Source organism: Chelmon rostratus, chromosome 2, assembly GCF_017976325.1.
Source record: "Chelmon rostratus isolate fCheRos1 chromosome 2, fCheRos1.pri, whole genome shotgun sequence".
In the NCBI taxonomy this organism is placed as follows: Eukaryota; Metazoa; Chordata; class Actinopteri; order Chaetodontiformes; family Chaetodontidae; genus Chelmon; species Chelmon rostratus.
The window spans coordinates 14233693-14251792 of record NC_055659.1 but is presented as its reverse complement, the minus strand read 5'-3'; the positions used below and the strand labels follow the sequence as shown (position 1 = coordinate 14251792).

General features: G+C 41.5%; 3 protein-coding genes across 4 annotated transcripts in view; 2 read left to right on the top strand and 1 right to left on the bottom strand.

The window, feature by feature from the left end:
* sema3fa (sema domain, immunoglobulin domain (Ig), short basic domain, secreted, (semaphorin) 3Fa) overlaps nucleotides 1–3393 on the top strand; it is a 51537-nt gene extending 48144 nt beyond the window's left edge. For both annotated transcript variants that reach the window (XM_041947311.1, XM_041947304.1), the window contains 4 exons: nucleotides 86–243; nucleotides 414–481; nucleotides 634–767; nucleotides 929–3393. In XM_041947311.1, coding sequence (XP_041803245.1) covers nucleotides 86–243; nucleotides 414–481; nucleotides 634–767; nucleotides 929–1357 — 789 coding nt within the window. In that variant the 3' untranslated portion in view covers nucleotides 1358–3393. The remainder of the gene's footprint in view (nucleotides 1–85; nucleotides 244–413; nucleotides 482–633; nucleotides 768–928) is intronic.
* Nucleotides 3394–4681: 1288 nt separating this feature from the next.
* On the top strand, nucleotides 4682–8492 carry gnat1 (guanine nucleotide binding protein (G protein), alpha transducing activity polypeptide 1). Its single transcript, XM_041947335.1, has 9 exons — nucleotides 4682–4928; nucleotides 5962–6004; nucleotides 6091–6232; nucleotides 6341–6498; nucleotides 6586–6714; nucleotides 6824–6953; nucleotides 7057–7210; nucleotides 7312–7528; nucleotides 7628–8492. Exons 1-8 carry the CDS (start codon nucleotides 4823–4825, stop codon nucleotides 7500–7502), a joined length of 1053 nt encoding a protein of 350 aa, XP_041803269.1. The 5' UTR covers nucleotides 4682–4822; the 3' UTR covers nucleotides 7503–7528; nucleotides 7628–8492.
* Nucleotides 8488–16942, bottom strand: edem1 (ER degradation enhancer, mannosidase alpha-like 1). Its single transcript, XM_041947324.1, has 12 exons — nucleotides 16344–16942; nucleotides 14594–14666; nucleotides 13846–13949; nucleotides 13340–13511; nucleotides 13037–13220; nucleotides 12741–12915; nucleotides 12256–12376; nucleotides 12001–12171; nucleotides 11847–11920; nucleotides 11664–11760; nucleotides 10842–11027; nucleotides 8488–10711 (listed from the first exon to the last, which is right to left on the bottom strand). The coding sequence occupies exons 1-12, from the start codon at nucleotides 16811–16813 to the stop codon at nucleotides 10622–10624; spliced, it is 1917 nt and encodes a 638-aa protein (XP_041803258.1). The 5' UTR covers nucleotides 16814–16942; the 3' UTR covers nucleotides 8488–10621.
* Nucleotides 16943–18100: the final 1158 nt, after the last annotated feature.

Genomic DNA, 18100 nt, shown 5'->3' with positions numbered 1-18100 from the left:
TCAGACTTAATAGCTATATAAATAGGTAAATTGCACCCAAAATGTTTGTATCTGGTTATTTTACTTTCTGATCTTTACCTTATAGCAACAACTGTATGTGGGATCAGTCTTGGGGGTGACCCATCTGGCTCTCCATCGCTGTGATGTGTACGGGGAGGCCTGCGCCGACTGCTGTCTGGCCAGAGATCCGTACTGCGCCTGGGACGGCAAATCCTGCTCCAGATACTCGTCCTCACAGAAGAGGTGAGGATATGGATGGTATAGACAGGCTGTGCATGGCATACAGGACTTGTTTGTGTGTGTGTGTGTGTGTGTGTGTATTGAGAACATTTTCCTTCTTACTTTAGCACAATATTTTCTAAATATGTTGAAGTTAAGCTTTTTATTTTCGTCTGTTGATCTGACCCCACTAGACGGAGCCGTCGGCAGGATGTGAAGTACGGCAACCCGATCCGTCAGTGCAGAGGTTACAACTCAAACAGTGAGTATCAGCATGACTCTTTATTAAGCACAGCAATAGAAATATCCCTCCATCCACCTAGATCATATATTATAAATAGAATATATAAAATATTAAAATACATGTATTTTCTTCAGAATAATCATCAATATATTCTCCACGTTGTTTTACAGCCAATAAGAACACTCTTGAGACAGTTCAGTACGGGGTGGAGGGCAGCACTACGTTCCTGGAGTGCCAGGCCAGGTCTCCTCATGTGTCTCTCAAGTGGCACCTGCAGAAGGAAAACAGCGACAGGAGAAAAGAGGTGAGCAAAGCTTCCCGTGCAAAGCAGTCAGTTATGTTTCCACCACCATTTCCACGCTGCAGGTCAGGTGTGTGAATGTATATGAGCCAGGAGAGGATGAACGAATGAGCGCTGTGTTTAAATGTGTCATTTAACTTCGTCTTCGCTCTCCTGTCTTCCAGATTCGCTCAGAGGGCCGCATCCTAAAAACAGATCAGGGCCTTCTGATCCGCTCGCTGCAGTCGTCTGACAGCGGCATCTACCAGTGCACATCCACGGAGAAAAACTTCAAACACACGCTCGTCAAACTGCAGCTCGTGGTTCTTTCTAGCCGCACGGTCAACAACGTGTTGGTGGAGACGGGCAGCCCGGCCCTCCCTCCGCTGCAGTCCAGCGCCTGGACTCCGAGCGCCGGTCAGTATAAAGACCTGCTGACCATCCTAAGCCAACCGGAGATGGGCCTGATCAACCAGTACTGCCAGGATTACTGGCAGCTCGGAGAGGGCAGCCTCGGGGACAACAAAGCCAAAAGCCTGAAGGAGCTGAAAGAACAGAAGAAGCCTCGTAACCGTCGGCATCATGATGAGCAGACGACTCCAGCTGAGACATGAGGAGCTGGATGTACACCTTGTCATACTTGCCCCCTCCAACCCCTCAGTCTACCTTTCACACCTCCACCTCCGAAACACTGCAACCCTCCATTAAGGGGAATGACTCCAGTTAGAAAAGTGAAATGATCATAACGGACAAGACAGACACTGCAACCAAAAGCAACAGCATCAAACAGTTTCTATGTAACTGTTGGAAAAAATACACAATATTTATTGTAGGTTGTAAAAAGTAATTCTTTGTACCTATCTAGAAAACATGTTTTTTGTGAATAGGTAAATCTGTGCAAATATTGTTGTTATTATAATATTATTGTTAGTGTTATTGTTTATTACAATGTGCTATTACGTTGAGAATATCTTTATGTTTGGTGTTTTTGAGAAACAGCAACAATAACCCAGGACATTGGGAGTTATCCACACATGGACAAGGACTGAACACGTACACAGGAACTGTTAAAGGCGACCGTGTTGGATCACTTGACTGCTGGCAGTATTCAGTGTCTAAGCTGGAAGTCGAGTCGCTGGTTCAGTGAAATTCTCGAACTCCTCTAAACTTCTTCACCAGAACTCTCTACTGTAAAGCAGGCAGTTTGTTTTTTTTTTTACTGCAAGTTGTTGACAGAATGATGACGGCATTTCTTGGGACATGAAAGGATGAAAAGAAATGGCCACAGGCTGCAGCCGTGACAACACGTCACGCTCGTACAGTCACATGTTAATAAGAAGGCCTTTTGCGGCAGGTGAGACGTCTCCCTTGTCATGTTGTGTACCAGCCTGGCCTCAAGTAACGATGTTGCATCACCCGCCCAAATTCTTCCAAAATCCGTTGCTGCCAAGTGTTTGTTTTGTTCATACGTCAATATCACATCTCAATGTTGTATACTTAAACGTGATCTTTGTGATAAGCTGGGGTTTGTTTGTTTTTTGTTTTTTTTCGGGGCGGGGTCTTTTAATAACACAAAAGCTAAAAATATGACATTGCCTTCTCTTTTCTCTTTCGAGATAAGAAATTCCAGCAGGCAGCTACGTGTGAGTTTGTGACGGTTTGTGATACATAAAACACATTAGAGACAAAGCACCTTCTGTTGCCAAAATTGGTAATCTTGATAAGCAGTTAATACTTCACGTGTATCTGTAGCATTTGCATTATATTCATAATAAGGCAGAGCGTGCAGCTTGTATGCTCAAAGGTTTGTTTTTAGCTCTCAATGAACGTTTGCATTCCTGCCGCTTTCATGCTAAATATTGGTTTCACTAAGTGAATATTAATCACAATAAGTCTACACTTCTGTTAGAATACAAATGTGCTCATTTGCAGTGATTGGGAATTGACTACCATGATTGGTGCTGTATTTACTGTATCAGCTGTTTAACAACAGACTTCACAGCCATTTATTTCTTTTTGTCAGTCCAGTGCAGTGCCATCCAGCTATCATACGTGCCACAGACTTCATGTTAAACTGTTTGTACCGAGCAGCTTCCATGCAGTGAAAAACAAAATGTCACAACCACTAACAAGCCGATCACCTCCGAGCCTGAAGAGAAACGTGTACCAAAATCTTCAGGAGGTGGCTTTTCATTGTGCATGGCATGTACAGTGTATGTATATGGTATTTGTCTAAAATGCTATGTTGCCGTGGATGTCAGTGAATGTCTTTCTGTGGGAATATGGAAATACTATCAGTGCAAGAAAGATGTACTCAACCCTTTTTTATGGTGGGAAATGCTGAAAGTAAAGGAAGGTCAGATTGTGATTTTAAATGCTCTCTCTCTCTCTGTCTCTCTCTCTGTCTCTCTCTGTCTCTCTCTGTCTCTCTCTCTCTGTCTCTCTCTCTCAACTTTGCAAAACAAATTTGCATATATTTCAAACACGTGCATCTATTTTATTTTCTCTGTCTGGCAGACTTCGCTCTGGGTCATTGAGGTTAAGTAATGTATGATATAATGCACAGTTGATGTTATTGTAATGACTTGTAAAAAAATTACTATCTTTTTCTTCCTCATCCATGTTGCTGACTAATAAATTAAAGCTCTATATTTTATAATAACAGAGGTTCTGTTCTGTTTGCGACACATAGTCTGCAGTAAGTAAGTAAGTAAGTATTCAGATCATTCAGTAAAAGAAGTAATACTACACTGTACTCTTTACAAGTAAAAGTCCTGCAATGAAAATGTATTTTATTGTGAAAGATAAACAATGCATAAAAATGAAGGAAAATGTGATGTACTATTACACATTATGTGATCACATTATTATTGTTCAGGTGTAAATGTAAAAGTATTTTTACTCTTGTAATTGATCAAAGTGGAGCTATTTTCTAATAACGTTATACACTGTTCAGCTGTTTAATCTATAACATTTGATCATACATATTGTATATGACTTGTAACCACAGAAATGAATGCAGTACAGTTAAAAGTACAATATTTACTTCCACTGCTGATGTGCAGCAGTGTTTTCATTGGCACTATCGACTCAAAAACTTAACCAACATTGACTCCCACAAAAAAACGATAAAGATATAATAAAAACTTTATTTGCAGATCGTTTTTGTAAACAAAAGTGTGCGCAGACAAACAGCAAAAGAGACAAAAAGTTACTGTATGTGTGGGGAAATGCCCACAGATGCTCACACACACACACACACACACACTGTGCATGCATGCATTCAGTACATAATTGAAAGTGAGTAGATTAGGATCCTGAACCAGCCTCAGATTGAGGTCAATGAGATCTGTCAGGTGAAACCGCAAAGCCCTTTAAGCACTTCAGAACTCACCCTTCAGTCTGCAGTATCGTGCAAGAAATTTCAGTTTGTCTTTCTTCATGTTTGGACTGGGAGCTGAAGGCTCTGCATGCAGTATTTAGTTCAGTGGCTCCATTTACTGTGATTGTTGTGGAGACTGGTTGTTAAAATCCCTAGCACAGACCTCTTTGCAAACACTGTACATTTAAGACCATGCTATATCCAACATCTGATTTTATTTCTATTTTGGTCCTGATTTGAGATTACGCTAGTTTGGGTAACTAAGTTACCAGATGTAGGTGCAAACACTCAGCATAAAGTTATTTTGCTTTACATGCTTCTCTTTTAAAGGCACCTAAGAACAGCATCGAGAGATAAGCACTTGAGCCGATGTTCATCTTCCGCTGAGCACAGCAAAGTCCCCCTAAAGGTTAGATCGCTCCTACACTGATGTATGTCTGCTGCTCCTCACACCTTTCGCTCTGCTCTAAAACGCCCCTGTCCTTGTGCTCCATTGGCCCTCGTCAGTCAGGTGGGCAGAGGATGCCCGAAATCCTCTCCTAAGACAGGAAAATACTCAAACATTCTCCAGTGCTCGCTGCAGGCAGTTGACGCATCAGCTGCACAGTTGACGGCACCGGTCGGAAAGTAGGGCCTACTTCCATTTTTCCTGACACTTGGCTTTTGGGCAGAGGGGCCCCACACCGGGAAAAGTAGGATGGGGGCTGGAGCGAGCGCTGAGGAGAAACGCTCCAGAGAGCTGGAGAAGAAGCTGAAGGAGGATGCCGACAAGGATGCAAGAACTGTCAAGCTGCTGCTGCTAGGTAAAGACAGAGCTGGACACAATAAGAGGAAGCCTCATCGTCATGGTTACACATATTTAAGGGCCCCATAAGGCCCCACGGTGAGGCTATTTTTATACAAAGTCCTGCAGGAGAAATAGTTATCTTGTCTCTCTATACAATATAATTATAGCTGCTGGTGCATTAGGTGTAAAAAGTTTGGTTTAATCTTTCATACGCTTTATTTCTAAGTTATAAACACGAACAGATCTCATTGGCTGACGTTTGCTTTGGTCTGAATAACCTTTAAACGCCTACTAAATTTGCATAATATTAAAAGCCTGCTCATTGAAATAAAATGCGATGAAAACAAGCAATATGTTTAGGGAAAGTGAAAGGCTTAATAGCCTATGTCATTGAATTGCTAAGACACTTTGATAATCACTCAATGCAATCCCTTGTTAATCCTGAAACAACACGTCCTGCAACACAAAGGGCTTAACGCTGAAGGACACAGATACTCTACAGCCCATCCCAAACAGGGCCCGTGGCTGGAGCATTCAAATACAATAACACATCACAGGCACTAGATCGAGGGGGAAATTAGTAAGAATTTTAAATTGGGCTAGGTTTTTTGTTTTTGTTAAGCACTAACAAAATCTGTACACCAAAAAATCAGTAAATTCTATATAACAACGCTGGACCTAAAAGCACAGTACAGCTGGGAATAATCTGAATATGTGTCAGCTTGTCACAGATATTGTTCCACGCTCATCATTATCATCTCCTCATGACAATGCAGGTCAGGGATGGGGAAAGTTCCCCCAGACATCAGCTCTGAACAAGATTAGACCTGGACTAAGAAGTATTATAACCTGTTGGGATCTTCTGTCCGATAAATGCCACGAGGTCACCTGCAGAATGTTGATATCATTCTCCTCTCACAATATGAAACCTAAAACATGAATAAAAGCACAAAACTGCAGTTGAGAAGAAGTCACATTTCTCCAAAATCTTTAAAGATGAATCACTATGAAATTATAACCACATTTAATGTTTTTCTTCTTTCGCACAGGTGCTGGAGAATCAGGAAAAAGCACTATCGTCAAACAGATGAAGTGAGATCATTCGACTTTGCACTTAATGTGACATTTCTTCCCTAACTGACTGTAAATCACATACCAATTCTGTATTTCCTCATCAGAATTATCCACAAAGATGGTTACTCGCTTGAAGAATGCTTGGAGTTCATCACCATCATCTACAGCAACACCCTGCAGTCCATCATGGCCATTGTGAAGGCCATGAACACACTCAATATTGGCTACGGCCACGCTGATCAGCAGGTAACGACAGCTGAGAAAGACTTAAATGTGTGTTGCGTAAATTGTTTTCGAGTTAGACCACTGAACATAACTTGCATGTGTCTCTGTCCTCTTGGGTCCGCCCTGCAGGATGATGCCAGGAAACTCATGCATCTTGCAGACACCATTGAGGAAGGCACCATGCCTAAAGAGCTGTCAGAGATCATTCTGCGCCTGTGGAAGGATTCTGGCATACAGGCGTGCTTTGACAGGGCCTCAGAGTACCAACTCAACGACTCCGCTGGATAGTAAGAAATCACCCAAACGGAGATTTAAAGTCGTCGCAAGGTCTCACGTGAGGGTTTGTTACTGACTGAATTGCATTTTTCCCTCAGCTACCTGAATGACTTGGAGCGACTGATCCAACCAGGGTACGTGCCCACTGAGCAGGATGTGCTGCGATCAAGAGTGAAGACCACTGGTATCATCGAGACCCAGTTCTCCTTCAAAGATCTCCATTTCAGGTGACTCAGCCTGGTATTTCTCAGGAGGAGAGCACCAATAACCCATCGTCAGTGCTCCCACTCTGCTGGATTGCAGTCATTAAGATATCATGCTTCTCTTTCCATGCAGAATGTTTGATGTGGGTGGCCAGAGGTCAGAGAGGAAGAAGTGGATCCACTGTTTCGAAGGTGTGACCTGTATCATCTTCATTGCTGCTTTGAGCGCCTACGACATGGTGCTGGTGGAGGACGATGAAGTGGTACGATAACAGTTAGATCCCACTATTCTGCGCTGCTTGTGTCTTATTCAAAACTTGGTTTACTGGAGAGGCTCTTCTTAGGGAACACACATTTTTCTTTCAGAATCGAATGCACGAAAGCCTGCACTTGTTTAACAGTATCTGCAACCACCGCTACTTCGCCGCCACCTCCATTGTGCTCTTCCTCAACAAGAAAGATGTGTTCATTGAGAAGATCAAGAAAGCTCATCTCAGCATGTGCTTTCCTGAATACGATGGTGAGGTCACCCCCAACACACAACCTGCAGCACATTTAAGGACATTCGTAAGTGGCCAACTAATCAAACATGCCCCTTTGTCTTGATATCTTTTCGTTAAGGCCCCAACACTTACGAGGATGCCGGTAACTACATCAAAGTGCAGTTCTTGGACCTGAACATGCGCCGAGACATCAAAGAAATCTACTCTCACATGACCTGTGCCACAGACACAGAGAACGTCAAGTTTGTGTTTGACGCCGTAACCGACATCATCATCAAAGAAAACCTGAAAGATTGTGGTCTCTTCTAAGAGCCACGCTGAGACATCCAGTGGAGGTGAGTAACGTCTGCACAGTGTCGTAATGATGATGCACATTTGAAACTGTTGCACCTGCTACTGTAGTTAAGCAGTGCGATTTTCTTTCTTTTCCACAGGCTGATGTTGTAGCCCTGTCACATTCCACAAATCCCTTCTCAATTCAAGCTGAGGATGAATGAAGATGAGCACCGTCCCCTCAAACAGCCATTCTCAAACCGGCGATCCCAAAAAAATAAAAGTCATATTTGTTGTGTTCAAAAATGAGTTGTAGCTTTGACCAAAGACTTCCGGTCAGCTGAGACCAGAAGCCAGCTCTGAAAATCCTGTGCAGATTTCGGATGACAACCAACTAAACTAACTTTTCTCTCGAGTCTCTTGAACTCATCTTTGGAGGGCTATGCAATCTGTAGTTAAGACATCAAGAGCTTCTGTCCGCATGAAGTGATTTCTTCTCACATATGCTAATGTGAATAGATGTCAGGCTTATGCATCATCTCTATGCTCCAGTAACTGGTAAGTATACAGCCAAAAAGCAAACGAGAGGACCTCACCACCTGCAGACGCACTTCAACTTTTGTTAGAGATTAAAAAAAAACTCGTCAGTAGAAATGGCTTTTCCATACAGAAATTCTACAGTTTGAGATACAATTCAAACAGGTAAAAAATATATTTTTAAAGGAGAGTGTTAGAAAATTTAACTTTTTGCAATAGTTGAAAAGGGCCAGTGTATATAATTAAACTGTTTTCTATTGGACAGTTCATGAAGTGTGGTGATACCATGTGGATCTACTGCTACTCTGCTGAATGGTAGATGTAATATACTTCAACTTAAAAATCCTGGTCTAAAAGTGAATCAACAGGCCTTTGAGCTGACTATCCTGTACAGAAACCAATAATTGTAAACTTTGACTAAGTCTATTAAAGCTTCTGTAGAAAACTGAGTAGTTTTCCATTTTCCACTAATAAAAACCAACACAGCAATGTCTTGTTCATAATCTGTCATTTATTAATTTCACAGAATGTTTTAGGTTCCTTTTCTAGAATTTTGAAACAAGACAGGATTGAACAGTCCTTATCTTTAATTTCAGCCAGACTAAAGGAACAGACATTTTTGGGAAATACACTTGTTCACTTCAAGCTACTGCCAACAGCTGGTTACAGTTGTATCTTAGCTTAGCACAAATGCTAGTAACAGGGGTAAACAGCTAGCCTAGTTTTGTCCAAATACTAAAAACATCTTACAAGCACCTCTAAAGATCATTAATTAACATGTTAATTTTTGTACTTATTTACCCAATGAGCTTTAAAGGGGCTGATAGGTAGATTTTGTTACAGAACCTACCTAGTTGATCCCCTGTTTACTTTGTGCTTAGCTAAGATAACCAGCTACTGGCGGTAATGTCATATTTAACACACAAGGGCCCATTTCACCAAATTTATGCAATGAAATCAGTTCATATCCAAATCATTTTGATGAGTTCTAAGCAACTAGTACTGATTAGAGATACTTTTGTCCTGCAAGACTTGCAAGTTTATCTGCAATTTCTGAGCAACAAACATTTGCGATTGGCATGCGAGTCATACTCACAATTCGTTTTTTGCGAAACGGCCCCAGACTGGGATCCAGTGGTATTAACTTTTTCGTCTAAATCTCAGCTGGAAAGTGAATATGCCTATTAGCCAAAATGTCAAACTATTCCTTTAAAGATAATCTGAGTCGTTTGGGGTGACGTAAGCCAGTTCAAAAACTCATAAATATGATTCCCATGGCCTGGAGCAATTTAGACAGCACTTGAGAAATGAACAGCTGTCTCCCAAGGCCAAAGACGATGCCAATGCTCTGAAGTAATCGAGCCATGCAGCCTGAAGCTCTGCTGAGCTTTACATACTCATGATGTTTGGCAAGAGATGAACCAGTCCAGAGAATATATCTCAATCAACATCAGTTAAGGAGACATCATACACTTGTCCTGTCTGCGTGGAACAACGATGAATATTCACAGTACAACTGTACTTCAGTTCAGTGCAGTTATTCAGTTATTTACCTCAGATAACCAAGTTGTAAGATTTGCAAAACAAATACCTAAGACAATTCTAAGACGTTGTAGGCGATAACATTTCAAGAGAGTTCTATTATCTACGAAAGCATTCATTGATTTTTGTTTGTCCTTTAAACCCTGAGTTCGCACCACATGACAATTAAAGTATGATGATGTGCAATTAAGAGAAACAGAAACAGCAAATGACAACTTCCGTTTACTCTAAACAAGAATAAACTACGTGTACTAAACACGTGTGACAGAACAATGATGGAGAACAAACACGTTTTCACTCATTTACATTAAAAAATACATTTTATGGCTTGTTTCGTCGTGTCTAAAAAAGTAGCTTTACACTGATGTCATAATCGGTGCAAAACTGTACACACTCATGGAATGACACCTATTGTGCAAATCGACAGTGGCCTCCGGATGTACTTGACAACGTTGTGCACAACCAATATGCACTGACAGCATCCAGAAAGACCAAGTAAAACTGAAGGCACTTTAAAACAGCAAGAGTCGGCTGAACCTCTCTCTCACTGCCGTTTTCTGTTAATGTGCAGCCCTTATGTAAAAGCACTGATGTAGTCAAGTGAATCCACTGCAAAGAGGCACTAATCATCATGTTTAGAGAGATACTTTTAGAGGCGAGTGTTTTTATAGGCTATGCATTTTATGTACGTGTGGCTAGATGGCACTGTTCCCATAAACACAATTTTATCATTCACAGCTCAGCTGTCATTTCAAATATGCATTCACACACAAACACACACACAATGTATACACACTCATACCTGAACCAACACCTCAACAGACTTTTTTCTTCTTGCTCCAAGAAGTAATCTGAAAATCACTTACACAATCTTCTAATTTTTCATGAGAGACGTTGTTCACCTTTCACTTAAGCTGCGTTCTCAGGTTTGCTTTAGTGTCTGGATCCTGAGCAGTGGGACAGACGGGACGAGGATTTCGACCAACAGTGGGTCCTTTTTAATCTCACTGCACCTGCACCTGAGGGGGTGTGGCGGAGGCCTGTTCATGCCAGTGTCACCACATGCATCCTCTTGCTCAGAAAAGTCCCACCATGTGATCAATCTGCCTCATGTAGACGCTCTTTAACGGCAGAGCATACCGTCGCTCCTCTGGGATTCTGTTGCACTGCAGAATGAGAGAGAAAGGAAGAAAGAACAGCAATATCGCATGTTTTAAGAAAATGTTGTAGGAGATTGTTGGTTGTAGTTTCACATGACACTGATAATGGTGAACAGTGAGACGGGCTGGGCCTTACATTGCTGATGTTGCTAGGTGGCGGCCGGTTGTTTGGCTCTCTTTTTGTCAGTACTACCTCTTCACAAGGAAAAAAATCCTTCCACTGCTTCTCCCTGAAGCGCTTGTCTATAGGCACGACATGGCCCTCTGTGGTGAAGATGTACTTGTTATCGGATTTGTGAAGTGGGTTGTCCTCATCAAACAGCTGCATTGGAAGAGAGACATTTCTTTGTCCACATGACAGTATGGAAGGAGCTGAGACAAAAATGGGCCTGAATTTTAAATTTACAATGGCTGGCTGACAATCAAAAATGATGATATTTTTATATGATATCAATCATCAATTTGCGCTTGAAGTATTTTCTGTCTTCAGCTTCTCAAATGTTTGGGCCTGCTACTTTAATCTGTCTTTTATCATTGTGAATTAAATATATCTGGGTTTGCCACTGCTGGTTGGAACAAAACAAGTAAACTGGAGGAGGATGCTACCTTTAGCTAGCATTTGCATTAGCATTTTTCACTGTTTTATGACAGTTTTAGCAGTGAAATAAAACAGTAGCTAAAAATATACATATACATTCATTGCAGCAATAATTTAAAATATAAGAATTGAGGTTATAATTAACATTTTGCTCTGCTACAACAGCCTAGTTTAAGAAATTGTACCAGTTAACTGCACTCCAGTCTTTATCTCCAGGAAAATAACAATTAATCTATTGTATTTATTGTATTACATTGATCAATATACATCCAGACTCATATTATGCCCTCATATCATGTGGTCATAATCATATATACTGTAACATAGCTCTAGCTCTGACATACTTAAGCTGCAACTTACAAGGTAAAGGTATTTGCATGTCTCACTGAGGAAGAAGCTCTCCATACGATCCTCTTTGGATTTGTCCACGACGTGGTGGAGAGTGGCATACCCACATCTGCAAAATAACATGGCTCGGCTTAAAGTAGACATGTCAAAGCATCGTAAAACTTCCAAAAATGGCGAATATTGCATGATCCACACCTGACTTTGGCATTTTTCTCAAGGCTCTGGAGAATGTCCATTCCAACGTGCAAATAGAAAGGATTTTTGGTCGCCTGCGGGGAAGTGACGATAACAATGACGTACAACAATCCACCAACACCAATGCTGTGTTGTGACAGGTCAGAACTGCTACCTGGTACAGCAGATAGGTCGACTCCACCAGCTCTGGCCTTAATGGGTAGAAGAGCACATCAGGGGCCTGCAGCTGCCAGTTGTATCTCTCTGGCAAAGCCCCGAAGCGCTTCCAGATGGCATAGTAAAAGGCATGCAGGCAAATGGCATTATCTACATCACCATTCAGGACCTGGTGCACAGAACGGAAACACACTCCCTTTAGTTGAACACATATTTCAGCTTATCTGTCAAAGCTGCAAGTGTATAATCTAACCTGCAGCCCAGGAAAGAAGGCCTGAAGGGAGTCAATCCAGGTGTTCATGATCTCACCGCTGAACATGTTCACATTAACATAGAGAGGTGGGTCACCCTCTCCTTCATTACATGACTCTCTCCTGGAAAAAACACAGAGGCAGAGGAGGTTTCACAATATGTCACACCACTCACCACCATTAGACCGTGCTGGTTTGTCCCTTGCTGTTATCACTGGTTGGTGGAGGGGAGGAAAGTGTTACTCTGTGTGCATGCAGATGTCACACATCTCGTGACAGCCTCAAGTCTCAGAATGCAACTTTCCAGTGGAAACCGTGAGAGGTTTCATTTCGTCTTTGTTTGGCCATTCCCAATCAGAGACTCATTTACATACCGTTGCTGCAACAGTTTCAGGTGCAACCTCGTGTGAAGCTCCCTCATTCCGCCAACACGCCCAGTTACTTTCACACAAGCTGCAGTATCACATTCCTTCAGTGTGGGACTCACCCTCTCCTCATGTGGTTCTGAATGCTCTCATAAGCCGCTTGGAACATCCCGTAGTCCTCTTTCTCACCAAAAAGGATGTATGATTTGAGCAAATACTCATAGAAGGAGTCCATACCAGCTCCCAGACCGCTCTGCTTGCCGACCCACTGGCCTGTTTGGATATTAACTACATTCCCTAAAGAATTACAGACAGAAAGTTGCTTTAAATTCTATGACAACTCTAGCCATCACATTTACAGTACATGCTGAAGCCTTAACTGCCCTGGGTGGAAGCTCATTTTAAAAGCTGTACTTACCTAACAGACCGGTCTCGTTGCTCCTCAAGCTCCACAGAGCTCTCACAGCTCGTCTGGCAACCCACTCAAACGTGGAGTCTCCAATCAAGCGGCTCAAAATCCCAAACTCCACCAGCAGGGACCCAGCTCCAGCAGTACAAGTCTCATTGATGCTATCAGGAGGTACTCCGGTCTTCAGGTTCACCTGCATGTAAGGTACAAGTCAATAAAGCGACTGATTTCAATCTTTAAAGGATAACGTGTAGAATAGCAGGTATCTTGTAAAATGTTCTTGTACTGTGTGGCCAGAGCTGTCTCACTCACCCGGGGGTAAGGAATGCCTGTGCTGGTGTTCTCAAAGGCCGGCAGCAAGCGGACAGCCAAGTCATGAGCCAAGTGAAGCAGCTCGTTATCGTAACCTTCAAAGCCCACCTTGCCAAAGGGATGTTTTGGGTCCGTCAGCAGGATGTGAGATGAGATGAGGCTTCCCAAGATCCTTCAGGGAAAAGAGGAATATTACAAACGGGTTCCTCGCAGAAACAGATAAAATATCATCGCAGTATGCTTTTTTTCTGTTCAGTATCATGATCTGTGTACATATTGAAAATCACATGTTGAAGTTATAATTGTCATTATTGCTATTGCAGAAATAATGTGCTGTGTCCAGTTAGGTCATGAGGGCTACAAAAGTAATCATGATCACAATCAAGATTCATGACACACTTTTAACAATCATGACACACTTTTAACCTCAGAATCCAGCCTGGTCAGTCGCTGTATCTGAAGTCAGGTGGACAGTTTATTCTTGTGTATAGTAGCAACATTTGTACCTGATGTTTGCCTCAAAAACCTGCACAGTTGAGTCCTTGTCAAAAGACACAGTATCTATAACCAGCTTGACAGCTCTCTGGAACTCCGTCACATTTCCGAGCACCTGCAGAGAGACGCCACATTATATAACTACAGTATACTGTATCAACAAGCTTCTTAGGTCGCAAACTAGTGAGTGATTTCAAGGTATTTTGCTCAAATTATAGACAACAACTGTTGTAAAGAAGCTCTGAGCAATCCAGTTATCACTTCATAAAAAGTCCCAATAACTGTCACAGAAATTACTTTGGTGCCTTATTCTTTTTTAATCCAGAATCTTGTTTAGGATTGTGAATCCTGGAGCTAAGCACAGGGCAAAGGAGACACCCTGCACTGTCAGTTTTAAGGCTTTCACAGTAACACTCATGCAGGCAGTAGAGACTCTGATCCATCTGACTCCATGTCAGGGGAAGTTTGGGCTGTGATAGAAAACACAATTTACATCGCAGTCAGGAAGTGCTAACCACGATGCAACTGTGCTATTGAATGTAGCACATTAAAAAAAACTCATGAACTAGATTGAGCTGCTTTCCAGTCTCATATTTAAAGTCACTATATTGCCAAATGCCAATACTAACCAGAAGGTAGCATACTGTAATAAACCCCACACACTCTATGTATTGTACTTTTTCTATAAGAGCCATAAGAAAGTAAAACTCTGCTGACACATTGTGTAGCATAAAGACACAGAAACTGAATATAACTTACCAATAGGGTGTCTAAGGTGTCAATTAGTGTAAGGGAATAGTTCCCCAAGACGTCGTTTATGTTGATGTTTGACCTGAAATCAAAGCAGTGAGACAGCCTGAGTGTCGTGGTGCAAAAGAGAGAGAACTCATCAGCCAATCGCAAAACAGGGAGCATATCTTCAATCCAAAAATGAAGAGTTTCCTTCCCCATTGTCTAAAAATATTGTTCTCCCTTATCATAGTTATCATCAGCACAGGCACAGCTCAGACTAAGACTGCAACTAACAATTATTGTCATTATCTATCAATCTGCTGATTATTTACTTGATTAATCATTTGGTCTATAAAATTGTAAAGGCTGTCCATCAAACTTTCCTAAAGTCCCAGGTGACCTCATTTGCCAAAATCCACATATTTCTCTATTTATTATTGACTGATTTATTTCTTTATTTAATAACAACTTATTATTAAATATAACACAGAAAAGCAGGAAATCTGACAGCTGAGAAGCTGGAACAAGGGAACGTTGACATTTTTGTTTGAAAAAAATTACTTTAATATATAATGACTCATTATTCAAAAATCCTAATTCTATCAAGTGACTGAAAGAAATGTTGACAGAAAACGACGTTGACTCCGCAGCTGCAAACGATAAAGAATGCTTTTTTTGGTCAGTCACATGACAACTGACACACATTTACCTGACAATGAATGTGCATCTAAAGAGTCTACTGTCAGATATGACTATATGAGACAGGGTTTTTCCTTTAGAATAAAGAAGTATGAACTGTGTGTGTCATCTTGTGGTCACTTTCTTGAATAGAAAGCTCCACCAGTGTTATTTTTTAATGATTTAAGCACCACAAAGGAAATCCAGTCAACCAGATATACTGTTACACATTGAAAAATGCTGAAACCTCCCCAAAAACAGAAAGACTGCAATCAAAGAAGCATTCTGATTGATCTGGGTATGTGAACACTTGTTATGTTTGCTGTACTTTCACTATAATTACACACACTCATTCCCTCCTTTGTCTTTGGTTGAGTGTGATGTTTTTAAAGCTATAAGAGAGAACGATAAGTCAACAAAGCATCAGCACAGAATTAATCAGCAGCGATTAGGATAATCGCCTGATCATTCAAGTCATTGCTTTTAACAAAATTGCCAAATATGTACCAGCTTCAGGTTGTCAACTTTGAATACTTGCTGGTTTTCTTAGTTTTTCATGATAAAACACTGCTTATCTTCAGGTTTTGGACTTTTGGTTGGACCAAACAAGCAATTTTTAGATGACACAGAGGGATCTGGGAAAATGTGATGGGCAAATTTTTCACTATTTATTGGCATTTCATAGACCAAACAGTGAAATGATTTTTAAAAATCAGCACATTAATTCATCATAACATAACCATCAGTTGCAGCCCTAATATTGTTTTACTCTACATATTTTTTAGATTTCATATTACCACAATGGCTCATTGGCCTGTGAATGGAGTGAGGAACAAACTAAACAGTTCCTTAACGTGACCCCTTGGAACCATCAAGACCTTTAAGTGATGCCTGCCTTTGTACGGTCCAACGCAAAAAGCTTCTGAAACCCAACCTGCTTGTTACTGAGTTACTGAGCTCAGCAGCAGGATTACACTATGTTATATGATCACACACTCAATGCAAATAGCGCAGTTTGCAGAGGACAGTTAAGATGTAAATGACCTGTCCGGCAGGTGTCTGCCAGTTTAGACAGCCAGGGCAGCTTTGAATGACTCACGGGTTTAGCACGTCTGGTCCCCTCCCCTCACAGTCAATGGGATTCAGCTCGTCCTCGGGAAAAGCATATTTCATGTAATTGTCATAACCGAAATAGAACATTTCTTTGGCCATGGTCTTCATTTTCGCCTTCAGCGTGTCCGGGAAGGAGCTGTATCTCCGGACGTACTCGTCCTTGTTGCCATCGAAGAAGCTCAGGTAGGATCTCTTGAGTGACTCCTCTCCGACCTTTGCACAGGTGCTCGCCGTCTCTTCATATTTCTGACCGGGTAGTCGTTGAGACCACGAGTTGCCCCTCGGGCCGGTACCCTTTTCCTCCCTGAATAGCAGATCCAATTTGTGCAAACCGAAACTGAGAGGGAAGTTGAACCCCCAGCTAACGTTAGGTCCGAGCCCGAAGGCTAGCCACAGCACACAGCTGAGGGAGAGTCTCAGTACGACCAGACCAACTACTATTGACCTCCATTGCATCTTTGATTCGGGTCGATCTTAAAACGCATAATTTAAGTCCACACACCTCGCAGGGGTGAAGGAATGTAAAATCCTGTTTGAAAGGCTAAACTATGGGCACAGACGGATTGTAGTGATTCCGCCTCACACTCTTCCTGTCAACAGACCAGCCCCTTCAAGACCCTGCGGTGTGATTGGGTGTTCCCTTCTGTCGTCACGAAACGGGTTCGTCCTGTGATTGGCCGCAGCGCTCTCAATCTCTTAGTCGCGTTTTGTGGCACTCCTGACGTGTCTTTATTGAACTCCTGCGCCAATAGAAAACAGCCACAAGAGTGACACGTTCAGGTTGACTCTGGCTTTGAAACTAAAACTGATGTGTTACGGCATAGATCCCAAAAGATTCAAAGATGCAAATGATGCCGAATAAATGCAAATGTTAAGAAAATAGAAACTAGATGTTTCATCCTTCATAATTATACATTTTAGTTAGCATTTTCTAAGAAGATTCCATGTGCTTGCTTTGTTGATGGCTCATTTACTAAAGGTGTGTAGATCAGTTATTATCCATTTGTAACAAAAACTTTGGGGTGTTTGTGAAAAATCCTTGCGACTAGTCAAACTATGTGTCCTTCTTCACACTTTTTAGAAAAGGGCTGCAGAGGATCTCTACCAGAATCCATTTATTAACAACTTATTAAAGAGCCAAATTACATTTTCCACAAAAAAAATAAATAAATAAAAATAAATTACCTTGTTTAAAAAAATCTTAAGATTACACCTGTTTCTTTCTATGCAAATATTTTTTCTTTCTACAAGTTTAACCGCTGGTCACATCGTCTCGTACATACAAGGTTTTAAGTCAGACTTCAGGTGAGCACAAACCTTCTAGTGTCAAACTCTGCACATACTTATGCTACTTGAAGTAACAAGTAGCAAACGTTTTTGTGTAGCAAGGGACTAGATGGATTACAAACCCTTTAACTGCTAAATCAATGATTTATTCAACTGCATGGGTGTTTTCCGTTTGCCTCATTAGCCCTCCTGTCAGGACTGTGTGGGTGTGTACAGCCTGTTCTTTATTGACTCTCCTCTAAGCTTTGTTGCACCTATCGTTAGTGCAAGGAGTTCAGGTGAAGTAAGGCAATGCGCTGCACAGTGCCAACCAACTTCAACCTGAGCACAGGTCCTTGTTTTTACATTGTGATATAGCCACTAGGGATATTTTAACACTGACTCTGTAAAACTGAGCACACAGAGACAAGCTCAATTCAAAATAAAACTTTCTTACAATGATTGGATCAAAATACA